This window comes from Molothrus ater, chromosome 3 (genome assembly GCF_012460135.2).
Source record: "Molothrus ater isolate BHLD 08-10-18 breed brown headed cowbird chromosome 3, BPBGC_Mater_1.1, whole genome shotgun sequence".
Lineage (NCBI taxonomy): Eukaryota > Metazoa > Chordata > Aves > Passeriformes > Icteridae > Molothrus > Molothrus ater.
In genome coordinates this window covers 57632410-57652308 of record NC_050480.2, presented here as the reverse complement: position 1 = coordinate 57652308, position 19899 = coordinate 57632410, and the positions used below count along the sequence as shown (strand labels likewise).

Here is a 19899-nt window from a genome sequence, read left to right as displayed (position 1 = left end):
AGTTTTCTCATATTTAGTATTATGTACATATACATATATATAGGTGTGATTGTGCATTTAATTTAATACATATTTATTCTAGATTGTTTAACTTTGTTGAGCAGCATACACAGAACTTTCAACTCTTTCATGTAGTCTCAGGTCACACTGATGAAAGGTCTCTAAGTACTGAAACCCCAGAGCATTCGCCTTGATTATTTCAAGTATGTTTGTCTTTACGTGCTGCAATCACAACTAGTGAATTTCCAAGCCACTTTGGCTGTGTGAGTCATAGAAAATATAAAATGACTCCTATCATAGAATAATATAAAATGACTCCTATTCAAGCATTTGTGCTCACTGAAAGATACTTGTATGTACAGTAATGACTAATGAACTAGTGAACATATTTGTTAAAAACAGCTTAACAAGAAAATGTGTTTTGTTCTCGGAGTGGAGGAAAGTCTATTATAAGGTTAGAAACTGTGAGAACCAACATTATTTCATTAATGTAATGAGTGTTTTGTCTTTATATGCATTTTTATTCTCAGATGTGGTGGTTTTAAATATTGAAGAATATTATTAGACAGATACATCAGGTCCCACTTTGTTGTATAAGCCTATTTGTGGCTGCCAGGAAAGGGCATAAACTTCTCTGGGCATTTGTCAGTATCTTGTGCCTTTAACAGTGTCTCTGAAGTCCTAATCCCTGTTAATTTAGAGATTATTTAGTTTTTTACAAAACTATCAATGGATCACCTTGTGCAGCGCAGCTATAAGATTCAAATTCACAAAAAAACATATAATGAAGCTAAGCCTTGGGCATCCACTCACTTGCCTTTATCAAGAGTGTTTTGAGAATATTATTTCATTTATTTCCATGTTTCTTTTGCTTTACTGATTACTTAGAAAAAAAATTGCAGCTATTGTTTTAGGTCACCAACTGATGTTCTAGCTCTGTCAAAGACTGTGAGACATCTCTGAATGGTATCTAACATGAACCATTACTGGAGATGAGGTCCTGGACCATGAGAACCTTTGCTTGGAACAAAGAGGCAATTCAAATGCTCCTTAAGGAATTTAAGAATGCTAAACTGATTAAAAACTATTTTATCAATATATTACAGCTATCAACTTGTAAAAAGTCCTGCTTTGTGAGACACCGTCCTTTTCACAGGAGATCTTGAAATAGATTTCAAAATCCCATTTTACTCTGAATTTGCTCCACAGGAAGAAATGCAGGCTTCCAGGCTATATGCCATCATCCAGAGCATGGCTCAGCATCCTGACACTTCTGTGGGGCCAGCTTACAAGAAATGTGGAACTGCTGAGATGCTGAATTCTTTTCACAATGTGAAATGTTTAGACTGCTAAGAAAGGAAAAAAAAAAAAAAAAGGGAACTAATGTGGGAGTGTGTGGGGAACTCCATATAGAAAGAGGAAGTATCGTGTGACTGATCAGGAAATGGGTACAAAGCATGTGTTTTGGTAGTATTTTCACTTGTTTTGGGGGCATTTCCATAGAGAGCTGGAATCTGGCCCTGTGTTTAGGTATTACTTCACTCTGGAGTGAAAGGCAGGCACTAATTTGGAGCGAAACACACCAGCTGTCAGCCTTTGCACATAGCAACACGGCACAACAGCTGAAGGCAGGTCGCACAAACACAACATCCCACGGAAATAGCAGTGTTGTAGAGGCATTCTGGCCTGCAAGAATCAATAAACAATGCTCTGGCTTCTATAAAAAGAGAAAGCTATTTCCAGGCTGTATTTTCTGAGAGGAATTTGTTCTCTTTTACCTCCAAAAACTCTGGGATACATCTGTGCTACAAAAACTCCAGGGAAATATGCACAGCAGCAAGGTGCGAACACGATGAAAGCCCTTTCTGATCCTGCCTGCCAAGGCATTTCTTTACCATGCACAGCTTTGACAGGATAGAAATTTAGTCCTCATCATCTTTCTGTAAACATTATCTAGTCTGGAGTACACTGACAACCCTCGTGATGTCAGGGCTGTTCACTCCTTTGGTTTTGTCATGTGATATTTTTTTTTCAGAACCCAGGAAAAAGTCCAAAAATGTGACAGTTCTTCTTGGGTAAAGTGAAGTTCTGCTTATTCATTTTCTCTTGAGCAAGTTGCTGTTAGTCAGATGTTTGCAGAGTTGTGGGGAGGGTAGTGTACTGCCCTAAATGCAATGAAGTAATTTTTAGAGGAAGTCCTTGTATGGACAATTTGTTCATTGTTTTGGAAGACTTCAAATAGCATTTCCAGGAGGGCCGATTCAAATTCCAGATTGATTCCCCTTATTAAGTCATTCCTCAGTCAGCTGGCAGAGGTGAGTTTGGGTATGCTCGTACAAGTGAGCAGCACAGAAAGCTGAGACAAAATCCCTAACAGAGGATATTTTGGACCTTCCGCTCCAAAACAGGAATGTAATTCTCCTGCAGACTTATAAAGGGACTGAAATAAATGAAAGATATATTTCAAGGGCTGTCATCATGAAGCTCCTGAGCAGCATGCTCAATGATATAGAGCAAGACAATTATTTGGAGGACTCTTTTTGCCATTGGCTTTCCCCTCTCTGGAGAATGAAACTTCTTAGCTTAAATGATTTCAAACTTGACCCATCCCCATTTGCTAAGTAGATCATATTAGCGTACATTTGTCTGGATTGCAGTGTAACAAAAGTGTTATGGTGTAATTTCCTATACTGCTCCCTTGGTCTTTGTCATGTCTTCTTTTTCAGCTTTGTTTTTGTCCTCTGTCTTCTTTCCAGCATTTCCACTACTCCCTGGAGTGATATTTTTGGCTTAATCTGCTTCTTCATTTCACCTTCTTTTCTCTCAGGCCTTTCTTTCTTACTGGCTGCTTCAAGTTGAAGCCATCTCTCTGAAGGCAACATCATCAGCTACAGTCACTTTCAGTGTGACATCATGAGACAAAGTCATCTTCAAAATCATTTGAGATCATTTCTCATGTTATTATTTCACAGGGTGAAATCAAGTAGGATTTGGAAAGTGGGACAATTTTGGCCACCCACCTCATGAAAGATGTTAAGAAAATGGAGGGAGCCAGAGTGAAAGGCTATTAAGGTTCTAGTGCACAGGAGCACTGAGGAGAGGCTGAAGAGCTGAGCTTGATGCATCTGGTGAAGAGGAGCATCTGAGCATGCATCTGAGCATCTGATGAAGAGGAGGTCAAAGGCACTTGAAGAGCAGCCTATGATTTCATGATCAAGAGCTACAATGACATCAGAACCAAACTCTTCCCAGTGGTGACAAGGTGCAAGAGGGGGCAATGGCAGCAAGATGAGTGTTCAGCTTGGCCATTAGGAAATAAAATGCCCACCTAGAGCATAGAGCAGCCTGGATACAGGTTGTTTTGAGGGCTGGAGGAAACTCTATCCCTGGAGGTTTCCAAGCCTTGACCCGACTAAATCCACATTGACCTGCTCCAGCACTGATCATAGTCTGGCCTTGGAGTGGGATGGGTGATCCACAAGGGCCCTCTAAACAACGCTATAACACCAAAACCATGTATTTGTTCCCTCAAAACACTTAATGTAGAGTTCTTCATGTTGTCCCTCATTTAGCCAATCCCTCCTGAATGGGAAGAAGAAGAATATACTTTTCTTTTTTTAAGTGAAGGATCATATAAACCAACTAGAACTGCTGAGGTAATTCTGGTAATAAGGAGAACACCTCTAACTCTTGCTTTAAATGAAATACATCTCATACAGATAGTGTGCCTTCAATTTTTACTCCCTTTCAAATCTACATTTGTTCAAGTGCTGGAAGATGTGCAGGCAGAGCACAATGCTGAGAGCCCAGGAAATGTGCCCAGCAGAGCAGAACCTGTAATTTCTGTTGTTAAAACTGTGTTGGGATTCTGATACATCTGTTATGTACTAACAGACCTAGAAGGAAAAAGTTTGTGTGCATGAAGATACCTCTGTTCCCCCAGCCAGGCTGGTCTTGAGCTTAAAGGGTATCCATAGAGCCCAGGCCATGGCAGGTCACTCTGTGTTAGAATGTACACTCCTCGTTCTACAAACTGGTGCACACACTGGTTTTTATTTTTAGGCAGACAAGCAGCCTTCTTAGTTTTAGTGGGATGATTCACATCCACGTAGTGATGCATAGCTTCTAGAATGAACCTTCTTTATTTGTTGTTTCAATATTTGTGTCTTTTCTCTGAGTTATTCTAATGAAATCTTTGTTCAATTATTTTTTCCCCCGGGGGCTGTCTACAGGCATCCAATGGTCTTTTATGGAGAGATGTTTCTTTTAAAGTTTCTAATTCATTGGTATGAATAAATTCACTTATTTTTACTGGGGTGCTGTAAATACTTTGTTAAGGACAGATTGTAAGCCACAGTTTTGCACTTTCTTTTAACAGATTTGCAATCTTATCTTTTGTCCAGCCATATTAAAAGCAACAGCAATTTCCCATCTGTTTTAATTTGCAGTAAATGAGTTTATGCTGCTGTGTTTTACCCAGATGAGAGCTTGTCTTCTTCAGTAATTATTTCAAGACAACGCTGTTGGAACGATGTGATAGACTAAATAAAAATGATAGCATATCTCAGGTAAACTAAGCAATTTTGCTAGACCATATTAAATTCTGATTATAATAAAAGGCTTTTAATTCATTTCCCTCACCACTGAACAGATTTACAAATCACCTTCTGAGATGTACAGTGACAATGCATATAAAAGTATCTGCTTGAGATTACAGAGGATATCAAAGAGCACTGTGATTGTTAAAACAATTTAAAATGAATATATGGCACTGACTGAGATCACACCCCTTAGTCCACAAATTTCTGAGAAGTGGGAAGATTTCTGAGGTTTTCCAAAAGTCTTAGACATCAGTCATTGCCACAGTTTACATGGAAAAGTTTAAAACATAGTTTCTTCTCCACATGAACAGAAGTCTCTCATCTCCTGTGCAGGAGCTGAAGAAGCAGAAGGTGTCCTTGAAGAAGCTTTCAATCCTTTCCTGAGGCAATCTGGGACAGCCTGCTCTATCCTAGGGCCTTGAAAGGGAATCAGGGGCTAGTGCTTGGCAAACCTTAGTTAGCCCTTCTCTCTTCTGAAACACATTTACCTCAGAGCATTTGCATTGGTGTGAAAAGGATGAAAAGTCCCCTCAGTCAGGCTGTTCTGTTACTTGATCCATGTGTGCTGTGTGCTGCTAAGGGCTGATGGATTCCAGCATGCTGCTACACCGTGTTCTGCCTTGGTTAGGGACAAACCTTTCCTGGACAAACCTCACTCACCCTTTGAGAAGTGCAGCCACACTGATTTTTCTTGCAAAATGTATTGCAGAAAAATATAATACAGAGAAACTTTGGGCTACCATTACTGAAGAAAAAATTTGTATTTTTTCACTGTAAACAAGCAATATAAGCACATGCCCACTGTCAAGGTCACTTCTACAAGCAACATAAGAAAATACAGAAAATTATATAATCTTTTCCTGTGGGATGTTCATTCAATATGACCATTTTAATTAGCTTATTTCAATATCTGTAAAACTGAAAGCAATAGTTCTCCTTGGCAGGAGCCAATCACTAGAAATGAACAACCAGGATGCCCCTGACACTCGGCTTCTGTTCTGTGTCACATTTTCCTAGATGTTTACCCTATTAATCTTGCAACAACCCATGCATTTGTGTGATTTATTGTTTAGCTGTGTCCATAACACACAAAAAGCTTGTAGATGATGACCCCTGTACTGCTTTTCAAACATATGATACTCTCCTATAAGGCCTGGAGGACTTGACAAAATGTAGATTCCTGCTGGAATCTGCATGTTCCATAACAGCACCTCAAACATAATAAAGACAGTTTGCATACTGTCTGGAAGGGATACTGTGAAGGAAATGTTAGGGCAAGAGAAAAGGTCAGATCTGGATATGGTATCTCCTCATCACCCTGTTATTTTCTCCAGTGATATCTTTTTCATCCTCTTGCCTTCCCTTGCCTTAATCCCCCACAACTGCAGCAATGTAGAAGATCCTCTGGAAACTTCACCTAATGCCACACTCTGGAAGAAATCATCCAGGGCTCTGGTTTGGCCAATTTGGGGCTGACCTCCTTTACCATATGGTGTGGTGGGTCAGGTGTCAGATTTATAAATCAGTGAGAAAAGATACAAATTAAAAACAAATAAAGTGTTAAACCCCACAAATACTTAGTTCTGTTTTATATCTGCATGGGCTGTCCAAGGAAATGGACATGGAGGATTCCCCACTACTGAATATCTCCAGGAATAAGTTAAACCCAGCTCATCCAGTCTTCCTTCATAGTCAAGAGAGAAAAGGACGCAGATAGGCACTGATTCTTCTCCTCCTCAGCCTGTTCTCCTGTAAGTCAGAAGAACGCTGTCTGTTCTTTGTCACAAGAAACAGTGACAACTGTGACAGCACCACCCCCTTTGCAGAGATCTGAAGTCAGGGGAAATTATGATTTTTGTTTTTATTTAAGAAAAATTCTTTAGAGCTAGAAGTACTGGAAGCACAATTTTTCACAAAAATTTAGAATGTGAAGTCATCATATTGCAGCATCTGAGTCTCCATGGAGTTCTGCTTCCTGCCTGACACCAGTGGCTGAAGGATCAGCTCAAGGTTGTCCTGCAGGTAAATCTGGAAGGACTTCCCATGTCTTCAATCTAGACTGTTACATTTCTTTTTTAGTGCAAGTTCAGTATGACACATAGAGAGCCAGGTATATTAACTGCAATTAGGCTTTATTAGACCTTTGATCTGCTACCATGTTGTAGCGTATAAATTAATGCATTAAAAGAAAAATCAAATGTAAAATAATTCTCTTCTCTAAGATGCAAAGCTGAATTTCAAGCTGCCTTTAGAGCACTTTCATTACATATTTAATTGAGCTAGCTTTTGTGTCAGGAAATAGGGCTTTATTGGAAAAGATGAGGGGAAAAGTAGAAAAAAAGCTGATGCTTCATTAAACTGAGAAATGCCATGGGCATGAAATTCTAATCTTTACAATTGGCAGTTCTGTCCTGGCAGAAGAGCCCTTAAACTTCAACTACTAGCCCTTAAACTTCAGCTACTCTGGGAAAAGGTCCCAGAGCCATGAGCACTTTTCTGATTTAACTGAAATTAGCCTGGATACCCAATTAACATGGGTAAGAAAAAGAGCAGCCAGCATCCCCATCTCATCACCACTGCCAAGAAGTGGTGCCTAAATACTGTATTTTTAACTGGGTCATTCTCCAGATGTGGTTTCACGTGTAGCCAGCTGTGGACTTAACTGAGAAGACAATAACATGGTAGCGGAGAGAGCAGGAGAAACAAAAGGGCATTAACAGCTCTCCCACAGCACATGTAGCTCAAAGTGGGGAAATCACTGGTTTAGTGTACTTCAGGCAGAAGAAAACACAACTCAAATTAGTTAAATCAGCTTTCCTGTGTGGATTCCTATATTTTTGGAAAAAAAAAATTATTATAGCTATAGCTACCACTGCTTAGGAATCAGTGTAATTTGAACATTCACACACTACTGTGAGATCTCATGACTGACTGAGTGTGTTTAGCTAATTATATTTATTTCTAAACTTGTTTCATAAAAGTTTATCATCTAGATCAGGATTTAATGTTAATGCATAGAAGCCAAGACTGGTTATAGGTCAGGGGAATTAAGCAAGAGCATTAAGCATTCAGAATCAAAGCAAGGAAGTGAAAGATTTCCTCCTAATGGGGACAGAGTCTTCTGCGATTTTTCCAGGGGGGACAGTTGCAAAAATGGCAAAGGAAGCAGGAAGAAAATCCCTAAAAATCCAAGTGAAATCTGCCTCAGGATCAGACATCTACTGTCATGTTAGGAGTAGTTTATGTTTACTGGGACATTTGCACTGTGTAGTCACAGCATTTTTAAGGCTAATTTTTTTCTTGGCTTAAATGCAGTTGTGACATGTCATTTAACCTCAGCACCAACAATCCAAGTTAATCTGGTATACTTTCCATTTGTAAATAATATCTAAACTTATGATTAGGCAAAGGGAAATAAAGACAAGCAAAGTACATTAAAAGAATTTCCCATCCCTCCAAAAAAGCAGAACACCAAGACATAAAGGAGATAGAGTAAGAAGAATGCATGTGAGCTCAACATAATTTATTCTATATTTGCCAAAACTACTGAGGCTTCTCTTTGTGCACAGCTCAGTTCTTCTGCATACAGACCAGGGGTCACTGAGTGGCCACTTTTGCCCTCAGATGCATTCACAGGACTCTTGCTGTAGCTAACAAGAGCTCTGCTCACACCACGGGTCAATGCTGAAATGTGTCTGACAGCCCATTAAACAGATCTGCTGGAATTCTGTTGTTTCTCCTCACTGTGTCATGGCATAATTCCTCTGGAGCCTGCGTGCTGCACATTGTGTGCTGCGGCCATGCACACAAGTGGGGCAGTTGTTGTTTTTGCCCAGCAAACACTCAGTGGGTGAGAGCCTGTGTCTCAGTTTGATATGAAAAACATCCTTCAATTAGGCTTGGCCTGGAGACAAAGCACTGCAGCCCAAAATTGAGGCGCATCAGGCACAGCCCCACTGCCCGCCCTGCAGCACATCACCCGTACCTGTGTCCTCACCACCCCAAAGGCTGCTGGGCTCCGCCTTGGGCAGCGAATCTCCTTTGCTCTGGGCCTCCTTCATCTGAAAAACACAGAGGGAATAAATACATCAGGTCATGAGAGCTTACTTTTGAGGTGGGTTTTGCTTTACAACACTTAAGACCAAAATTGTTTTCCATCTAAAGTGCGTTTTTCAGGCCCCTCTCCAGCTGTTTCTATAATCAGGGGAAAAGTTATGAAGTGTGAGGTACTGTGATCTTTCAGAAAAGAAAAGGGCCCTGTGAGTCACTGTATTTTGAATTGCATTTTTCCATTCAAAGTGTGCGTGTTGATTTTACACTGTGGACCAGATGGTCCAGCCCCATTCTCCTGCCTTGGCCCTGCAGAGGTAGAGGAAGGGAAAGGAAATGGTGGGCAGGGCCCCAGAGGGTCTGTCTCCTGGCATGGAACTGTTTGCAGAGAGCTACTTTGCCCACTTTCTTTCACAGCAGGGACAACCTTAACAGGGGAGGGATTTGGTGTCGGGGATGTGCAGGTGCAATCCCTTCACATATCCTTGGGATATCGCCAGTGTGGGATCTGCAGACACCTGTTCCCCTTCCTGATTAACACTTCATCCTCATCCCTGCTATTGCAGTGCCTCTAAGTGCTTGCCCTCTAGACCTCTCTTACTCACACATGAGATTTCAATCAGAGCTGTGGAAGAATTCTGAGAACTAGGAGTGTGGCTATCCTCTGTCACCACTTTGATAAAAACTCAGACCTCAGTGGTGCTGTTTCTGGGTGACAACCGGAGTGTGAGGGTGAAGCCAGACAACAGGATTACCCCATTGCTAAACCTATCTGCCCCAAAGTACTTCCCAGGCTCTCCATCCTACTGAAACACTGCATCCAGCATTAGCATGGGAAGCAGCAGTCAAACAACAAATAAGGTGCTGCAGAAGAACAAGGTAAAGAATTCCCACTGTAATTTTGGCTTTGGCTTTTGGCTCTGGTGTCCAAAGACAGAAGTTTTCTTGCTAGCATCAAAACTTAAATACTTCTTCATACAAATGCACTTTTCTCAAAGTCTGCAGTCCTTCCAGGTTGAGTAGTTTGTCAGCGTGGGTCTGGAGCTCTGGTGGGTTGCTTATGTAGAGTTTTCAGTTGTGCTGTTTGTGTTGTTAGTTTTAGAAATGCTTTCATTCAAAAGAGTCCCAACTCAAATGGCACTTCACCCCCATTACACACACTCTAAACAGGCATGCAGCTGTCTGGAGGATGCACAGGATTGCAAAACGTTGAAAAGGTGACTTGTTCTTCAGATTGCATATTTCTCATTATCTTTATTCATATAAACACATGGCAAATAGTATGGAAGAAATAGACATCCAGGACAGCCACTGTTCTGACTACTGTAGAACTCCTTGATTAAAGAGCCAGAGGGACTGTGGGAAAAAAGGAATAGAAAGTAGGTGCAAGATGAAGAGAGAGAAGGAGAGAAAGTTTGTTGCATTCCAGGCAGAACTGTGATAATTCCCAGAAAAAAAAAAAAGCTCAGAAAACACAGGGAAAAGCATTTAAGAAAAAGCAAACTCTAGACCTGGATCTACCCTCCCAGAAAAGCACATCTTTTTGTATGTACAAACCAGTACATATGGGCATAGTCACCATCAAAGACAGAAGTGTGTCCACAATGTCCATGAGCAATACTATTCAGATTTTGGATGCTGAAAGCTGCAAATTCTGAACTCTGTTACTTAGTGGAGTCCAGTAAAAGTGGAAACACTTGGCTACCCTGCCATTAGACGAGAGGCATCACTGTCAAAGTTTGCAAAAGTAAAAGTCTGTAAAGTTGTACAGATGGGCACATGGAAAGACTCCCATGCAAGCAAACTCATGATAAACTGATACTAAAGAGGAGAAGGGGAACAGTGCACTAAAAGCAATGACCCCCTGGAGCATCACACACGTCTCTCCCTCACCTCATGCAACACAATGTCCTGCATGTGCAAGCAAAGGCAATTGGGGCTTTTATCAAGTTGTATCCATCAACAAGGAGCAGCCCTGGGTGGGAGTGAAGTCTGTTCCTGCTGACAGAAGGAGGGTTCACAGCAGACACTGACACTGCAGCAGCCTCACCCTTGTGTGGTCATCATGGGCTAATGCCAGGAAGTCACAAAGCTGACAACAACCTGACTGCACTCCAGAGCATGCCAGTCTGCAGGGCCAGAGCCAGAAACATTTCTGTGTTCCACAGCAGGGATGGAAGGTAAAAGCATTACATCTTGTGAAACACAGAGAACAACAGGTACAGAAGTGACATGAATGGGTAGGAAACCTATTTTGGAATAGCTTGTGGAACTCCTTTAGCACTAAGTGCGCCCACTTTACTTGTGTATGATATTGCTAACAAATGCATCCATTTCAATAATCTTGTTAATTTACTTTTTTCTCCTTTAATTTCCCCAGAATTATCTGTATGTACAGTGACACTTTATTCACACCTTCCATTTTTATGTCTATGCTTCCATTTCAGTTGAGGTTCTTAAAACCTGTGGCTGCCTTGAGAAGAGCCACTTTGTTATTGTATGCAGAATGTTTCTTTTGTATGCTTTCCTGGATTATGTTCACATACTCCCAATTCAGTAGTTCAATTGTATAAAAGAATATCTATACAATACAGTGTATAAACCAGCAAGTTTTTTCCTACCACAAAGCACAACTTCTCCCTTCCCTCATTTCTTGTACTCCAGCAATGAGACCCTGAAAGACCAACAGCCCAGGTGAGAGGGACTGCTCCCACTAAGCCTTGTCCTAGGAATCAGCTGTGGAAAACTACATCCTTTGGTTTGCAAGAGGTAAACTATGTTGGAAGCTCTTTCTCTGAAGCAGAGTTTAACAGCACTAGACTATGTTTTGAGTTTTCCCCAGTCTCACTGTCATTGGAAGAAGATAAAGGGAAGTAGAAGTCAGAAGTTCATATGTCAGTGCAAGCAACACTTAACTTGGAGTACTGATTTTGGCTAATTTCAGTGCTTTATATATTTTTGGCAAATATGCCATTAATTGCATGATCTTACTTTATCTTGTTTTAGAAAGTAAAAAGATGTCAGTCTTTATAAATGCTTAATAAAATAGCAACTGCATCACTTCCTTCTCTACTCCTTTTGACCTAGGCACACAGTTCTTTTCAGCTGTGATGCCTCTTGGTGTGTCCTCAGCCTGGAGACCACCCCTAAAATAAAGGCTGGGAAGGAGATGGGGTAGGTAGACTGGCTACCCATTCTTCATGTAGGAAAAGGAATGGCTGTTGAAATTCAAATACTTCATGAGATACTCTGAAAAAGCTCATCTTTTTCATGGCAGCCAGTATGGGAAAGGTGAAAGGCATCCAGACATTCATACAAGCATCACTATGGGTAGACACAGTTGGGTTATTCAGTGTGGAGAAGAGAAAGCTCTGAGCAAACCTTGTGTCAGCTTTCAGTACATAAAGGGGCCCAGGAAGAAGGCTGGAGAGGGACTTTTTCAAGGGCATGTCGTAACAAGACAAGAGGGAATGGCTTTATACTTAAGGAGGATAGGTTCAATTGGTTATTATCAAGAAATTCTTTACTGTGGGGGTGTTGAGACATGGGAACAAGTTGCCTGGAGAAGTTGTGGGTGCCCCATCTCTGGAAGAGTTCAAGGCCAGGTTGGCTGGGCCTCCAAGCAACCTGGTCTAGTGGAAAGTGTCCCTGCCCATCCCAGGGGAGTTGGAACTAAATGATCTTTTAAGGTCCATTCAAGCCCAAACCATCCTATGATTCTGTGATTGTGGGCACTCCAAAGGAGCTGAAACCTGGGGAAATTGCTTCCTCCTTTGCTGTGATGTGGGGTCCACATTTCTTCACTGCACACAGCGAGGTGCCAGGGGTGGAGAGCACCAGAAAAAGAAGAAAGAAGACGGTTTAAAGAAGACATTTTACTCTTTGAATAACAATGTTAGTAAGGCAGGTAGCACTCTGGTCTAGAACTGACCTGTGACTCTAATGCATGTGCTTGTAGAAGGATTGCTGCCGTTTAGCTTTCAGCCAGTCCTCACCTGCTCTGCTGAACCAAGAGCCAGAGAAATACAGTTTGCAAAGGCAATTTAAACTCTGAAACCTAATTTACACATCAACATTGTTAATTATTTCATTGCTGAACATCTTAACTGCAAGAGCTCATTATTGGCTTCATATTCTGTTCACTTGAAAGGACATCAATACCAACAGTGGAAGAAGAATATATTATCTAGACTAAATACCACAACGACTTGGTATTAGAAAGAAAAGATGCTTCTCATTGATACAAAATGATACTCATTTATTAAACTGTCTGCTTTCATTGCTGTTTTCTGGAGTCCTGTAGAGAATCTACCTTATTCAGCAAGACACAGCCTCAGGATCCAGCATATTTTTGCCACTTGGATGACAATGAATATCCTGGTTTTGCTTGAGGTTCCCAATTATACAAATAAGTCACTGAATTCATTATGACAGGTAATGTGTTTGGATTTACATCTTTGTTCCTGTAGACAATCTCTTCCAATGAGGACAACATCAGAATGTAATAGGGCCAAGCGTGCATTAGCTCTGTGGATTGTGTTTGTGAAATGCTCACCTAAACTTAAAAGAGTCATAAAGTTGGTGGCTAACACTTCTGCAGTCAGTCATAACAGCCAGTTATCTGTTGAAATTAATGGGAGCCATCCACACTTCTCTTGGCATGGCTGCTTCAGCGCTCCTGAAGTCTCAGGGGTGTTGTCTGAGTAAAAGTCCAAAACATCTGGCAAGACCACCACCACTGGGCCTAGTGCCTAGGAAGGGCTGTCACCACTGCTGGTGGCCACAGTCATCTGCAGCTTCTGAAATGAGAATAGACCAGATGTCCCCATACTGGTGTCCAGAGCAAGAACCCCTGGTGAGTCTGGAATCTGAAGTTGCCTGGACCTGACCATGGCTACAGTCCTACTTCTTACTGGCAGGTTCTCCCAGCCTACCTATGAAAGAATATTCAGAGATTTACAGCTGTTTGAAAAAATGTGAGAAGTCTAAGTTCTTCCCCTGGGTGGAAAAAAGCAGTGATGCAGATTTCCATAAACCAGCCATGACTTGGACTGGGTTTGATAGTGCTGCATCACAGGGTCATAATCAAGTGAGCTGCAAAGTTGAAGTTGAGAGAAAGGCATTTTGTGTGCTGCAGTGCTGTTTCTCCAAGCTCTGTGTTTCTCCACACAGTGATGCATCCTTGCACAGCACCTCTGCAAAGGGTGCCAGTCCTGGGAACAGCTAGCTGAAGGTGCCCATAGCTGCCAGCACAGCTCCCTGGGCTATTGCTGCCATAAACACACAGCACAGAGCAGCAAAGGCAGGAAGAAGGGGAAGAAAGTTTTCTAGTTGTGCAAAATACCTTTTTTTTTTTTTGTGGGACAGCTACAATATAGATACCCTAGTGGGATCTGAAGGATGGTCTTCCAGGAAGAATCACCAAGACTGAAAACAATAATGTTCTTCATCTGTGTTACTGATTTATTAAAATAATTCCTATCATATCTTTACTGTGTAAAGCAAAAAAGCATTGAGCATTGCTGTTAGTTATTGGGGAAAGCATCCTTATTTCATTAAAGCAATATTTTATTCAGACTCCAACTTTTATTTTCAATAAATATCATGCTTTTGCCTTGACAGTTGTCAAATTGTGAGAAACCCTATTATTTGTGGCAATGTTTTGTTCAATTAAGATTATTAGGGAAGGAAGAAAATTATATTATTGGTGGACTAAAAACTCAGTTAAAGCAGAGTACAAAGATCTAATGGCATTAGTAGATGCATAAGATATTGTAAAACTTGCAGCTAATCTGTACAAGTCCAAGCTATTTGGAGTAGCTCACATCTAACCTGCAAAAACATAACCACATAACCCTCTTCCAGAGGTTTCTTGACCATTGCCGGGGGACAGAAGATGCATTTTTCTGCAGAAGGGCAGACTGAGCTAACTGAATTTGGCACTGGGTTAACTGTGTTTTTGAACCAAGGACCTTATCCCAGCCCAAAGCCAAGCTCAGGGTCATAACTGAGCAACATTCTGTGAATCAGAGCTTTTGTGATTCATTGCCTTCAACAGTGCAACCCAGAGCTGAATTTGATGATGTTGGGAGCCAGATCAGTGTGAATGAGACTGGTTGATGTAACAGGAGGAAGGACTGCATTGTGGTTCACAGGACAGGGGCCTGGGAACAATGAAACTGCAAACCTGCAGTGCAGTGTAAATGCTGCATCAGACAGCAATTCATTATGAATGTACAGCATGCTGTAGCTATATCACCTGTTCAGTCAGTGAAAGAATCCTTCCTCTTGAGAAAACAAAGTCAAGGGACAAGCAGCAGTGAAAATCAGCACTTTTATTACCTATACTTACATGAAATTTCATCAGTGCTTTTTCTACAGTAGAACTACACTAGTCCAAATAATGTATATAAGTGTTATTTAGACTGATCATTATAAAACAGCTAACATCTTTATTTATGTCAGATGGTGGAAATAAAAGCATTGAATAGAGCATTTTTTAAAAGCTACATGTTTCTCTTAGTTTAAAAATTCGCTTAAGCCAACATATGTGATCCAAGCTTTCTAGCCTCAGATTTTGAAAGAGTTTGACTTTGGGTTCAGATTTGTATCTGTGTTTTGTTCCATGGGACTGAATAGGAATCTTGAGACCAGACAATGCTGAATGTAGTGGAAATTCAGGTACCTAACGGTGGAGTCAGAAGTAGATGGTACAACGATCTTGTCCAATATTCTGCATAATGTGGCTACAGAATCTTGTCAGGTTTACTGCTACCTCACCCCCCTCACCTCTGGCATTTTATGCCTGGTTTGAACTTCAGGATTTCCAGTGATGTAAAATCCACCTTTCCTTATATATGAGTTATTTGTTCAACCTTTTTTTTTCATCTTTTTTCTTATTGATTGCTTTTGCTTGATCTTCCAGTCACAGGGTGCTTTTATATCTCTTCTTTGAAGAGCTTTGTGTTACAAGTAGCTGCTCCATCAGAAGATATTTGTAGGCCATGATCAAGTTGCCTCTCAAATTCGTTTTTGATGAAGTCATCATGGCCCTCTCATCCAGGGTTAAACAATCTTTTTTTTTGACACAAGGGAGAAACACACATAGTTCCTACAAAGTAGCAAACAGAGCTATAAATTTGAGCCCTTCCAGTTGACTCTCAATAATATGTACCTATATCCTAAATCAAGTTCAGAAAAAGAACTCCCATTTAATTAACATTATCTGTACTTTCCAAAATAAGACAAGGTGTAATAGAAACAGAGATCATGTCTAGACTATCCAAAAATGGGACTTATTGCCATTTTTCTCTTTTTATGTAGACTTAAGGAGGTCAAACTAAAGACTACAATTTAACTATCACAAAGAAACTAATGCTTTGTATGCTATAATAAAAATTATAAAATGTGCCTGAAATAATTTTGAGTGTTGAATTTAACTTTAAAGTAAACAGTAGCATAAAAATGTATCTGTATGTGGAGCTGACACAACATTCTCAATGAGCAAGGCATGTTGAGTGGGCAGAGCTCCCACATGTTCACAGGGTCCCTCAGAGCTGTGGGTACTTCCAAGGCTATACTTCCTTGTTTCCCAGGAATCAGACTGAAAGTGTCATGACTGTATTTTCTGGTCCTTGCCATCTCTAACCAGAGCAAAGTCATTCACTTGCACATTATCCCACTCTCATTTATAAACAGTTAATGCAGGAAAGCGAATGTTAACTGAATTCACTGCAGGTTTGGTTAAAGATTTGGGCAAATGTTGGAGACACTTCCCACTCTGCCTGAACTAATTCTCTGCTGTGGGTTGTAAACCCTCAGAAATAATCAATGAACCTTGCATGCTCCCAGCTTGCTTTCAATTGCTTCTGGCCTGAGCAAGGAGCATTTTTCCATGGATGAGCAAGTGAGATGTCTCAGCAGCAATCACATCTGCCCACAGTGATAATTGTTCTCTGGCTGTTCAGTCACACAGCACCTATTGCCAGGGAGAAGATATGACTGGATTTTGCTTCAGATACTAATTGTGCTTATTGTGTAGGCAGTTTGCAGACCTTCTAGACTGTATCCTCACTCTGTCCTAGACACTAGTATAGAAAACTGGTTGCAATATTGCTTTGTTCTATATTTTTCTGTATATGGGAAGAAAGAAAAGCAGTGACCACTCATGCAGCGATGTATGCCTTCCATGAGGCAGGGAAAATTGATAATATGTTGCATCTTGAAATACTGAGCCTGAGGATTAATTGGATAATTATCTCAATTTTACAGATGAAAAATCCAAATAACAAAGAGTTTGAAGATTTGTTCAAACTTAAATCTCAGTTCAAAGAATCTGGAATAGGCTTTATTTTCCAATCCTCCAATTCATTTTCATGAGGAAGTGATATCCCCTAATACATTCTTACGTAACTATGACAATCAGTTTACACATACATTTTACATGGTTTATACCAGCTGAGAAGCCCTTTTTTCTGTGCATTTTCTTGATGTTCTTCAAGCACTTGGGGATCCTTTTTCCAAGGCTTGTAGTTCTGCCGTGTATTCAGATACAAAGGGACTGAAACTCAGTTGAGACAGTGGATCTGAAATCCTGCCAATAGGATTAGCAAGCCCTCAAAACTTCATGTATATAGGATTTGCTCAGAAACAGGGGTGAATTACTCAGGGAAAGGGCTAAATTTGTTCCTGGGTAATTAGTTTTGTTATAGCACAGCTCCAGGTCTTGGCAGCTTGGTGAGAGTAGGTAAAGGATAATGGTTCTGATGTATGCAGGGTCCACACTGAGTCAGCTGAGATTTACAGCCATTGAGAAAATCAGAAGCAATTTACCTGAGGGATTCTGTGAGACCTATAAATCTTCCTGGTATTCACAAGTTTCTTTTTCCACCACAAATGCCACCATAGCCTAATCCCTCTTATGTTCCCCTACCCCTGTGCAGTGTCTATGCAGGCAGTGGTGGGGAGCTCCCTGCAGTCATCTCTGTTCCTGTGTACAAGGATGCTGGCTGGCACATCCTTTAATCTTGTCAGGAACACAAACTTCTTCATACAGGGCAGATATGCTTGACTGAAGAACAGAAGGTGAGGCTGCAGGAGGAGCTGAAATGTACCTGGACCCACGAGCAGCAAGTGCATGGTGCACTCACCAACTGCCCTGCTGCATTCCCATTGCCTGAGATGTTCATACCCTGAGGAAGCCAAATGTCACTTGCTTAGGGACAGCTTCAATGTCCTACTGACTGGAAAGTGTTGATATTTTCATAATACTGCAGTTCAGTCCTGTGATATCAAGGTCCAGAACATATTACCAGAAAAGATTGTCTACTGTACTTAGGTTTGACCCTTTCTTTTTAGAGTATCTGATCATTCTCCCTTTCTTATTCCCTGCTAAGGAATCATTTGACCTGAAAATGGAAAGGAAATGAGGCTGGTTAAAAGCAAAATGGTTTTGGAGAGTCATTGTCTACCTGCTCTATACTTGAAATCATATTTCCATTAATTTCTGACAAGTCAGTGACATAGTGAAGAAATAGTCTTGTTCTCTGTTTAAAACAATGAAAAATTTCACTCTACCTTCAGGAGTGAGACCTCTGTTACAAATATCTGCAGGGAAATAAAGTAAATTAGCAAAAACTGTACCTTTTTACTTATGTTCATTTATAGTTGCAATGGTTGTTACATAAATGCTCAGAGGAAGAAATGAAGCAAAGCTGTATAGGAGATGTAAATGGATGTCTAAATAATGCCACTGTTGTATGCTGTGTGAGTGCAAAACTTGAAATGGAATCATATGCAACTATGACAAGCCCATGTTATTCTACACCCATATTTTGCAAGAGGTGGTGGGGGTGGAGTGATGCTGGCCTGATAATGAGGGCAGTGACTGTTATTCACCATTTCAGGTAGAGACACTGAAATTACTTAAATGAATAGGCTTCTGCTATGTGAAGGGTATGATTAGCTCTTATCAGTGGGTTTCTTCTGGCTCTCCTGACAGGAGACAAAAGTGGCTGACTAACTCATGCAGCTCATTAGGTAAAATGAAACCCTAAAACTTCATTCTACCCAGAAAATAAATCAAGGGACTTAAGCCAGAAAGTTCTGTGTGAACATCATTCTTATCTGGATGGTTGTTTTTTGCACTGGTCAGCCATTCAGCAATATCCAGTTTGGCTGAAACCTGGTTTAAATCAGATTAAACCAAATTTTGCAATCCACAATGCAGGTTCTAAGGAAGGAATTAATAGGGCCTGCATGGTCCTTGCAGTCTGGCTTTGCAATTGCAAACAATGTTAGTTCTGAACATTTGACAGTTTGATATTGTCATCGTTAACAAGACTTGATCTTGTACAAAAGGGCTGGCCAAAAGGTAAATGTTAAACATCCAACTGCTTGCATGTCCACTGAGCATGTTGTTGGTCCTTAGCCTCTGCTGCTGTGAACTGTCTTTAGCCATGTGTTTTGAGGAGAAAGGATAAAACAAGGTATATTTCACTGCTTATTTCAAATCATAAAAGCACCAAAACAGGACTGCTGGATGTGTTAATACTTTCTCTTCCAATTCACTTTATCTCTAGTCATAGCATCAAGAAAAATGGGATTTTTTAAATAGGAAAATATTTAACACACCTGTAAGTGTCAACAGTCACTACAACTCTGAAAAATAGTTGCTCCTCCTTTCAAAGTACAAGTATTTGCTTGCACTCAGTTACCTAATCAGATGTGGGAATGCTGGTTCATAGCTACACATCTCTCTGAAGAAAGTTCCCACTTGTGGTTAGAGTCAGAGATTCAGTTTTTCCATTCCTCCAAAAGATTTATTCATCATGTAGGTCTTTTCCTTTCCAGCTGTCCACAAAACTTTAAAGCCGATGTAACATAAGCAGTGGTCCATCTTTTTCTCTAAGACTGTCAGCAGGATTACTTGACTTATGAATTGTGGCTTTGGTCCAAGAAGAGCCTCTGGTTCTCCCTCAAAGAAATTGAAGCAGCATTCTTAGTGAAATGATAGCATATAATCCCAACCCACTCAAAACTGGCAACAATCATGTTAGAGCCAAACAGATTTTGAGGTTGTGACAGAATTGAGCAAGTCTGTTACTATCAGCCTCACCACAAGACTGCTACCAAGACACTGAAAATTCAAAACTAAGCATACACAGCAGTTTCACCGAAAGAAAAATAATATTGACAAATGTTCTATGAAGGCACAAGACCTTTATCCCCCCATGAAAACTCTTTGCAA

General features: G+C 40.7%; 1 protein-coding gene across 1 annotated transcript in view; it reads right to left on the bottom strand.

The window, feature by feature from the left end:
• SGK1 (serum/glucocorticoid regulated kinase 1) overlaps positions 1-19899 on the bottom strand; it is a 69826-nt gene that overhangs the window by 16028 nt on the left and 33899 nt on the right. The window contains exon 3 of the mRNA XM_036380327.2: positions 8587-8662. Within this exon, the coding sequence (XP_036236220.1) occupies positions 8587-8662 (76 nt within the window). The remainder of the gene's footprint in view (positions 1-8586; positions 8663-19899) is intronic.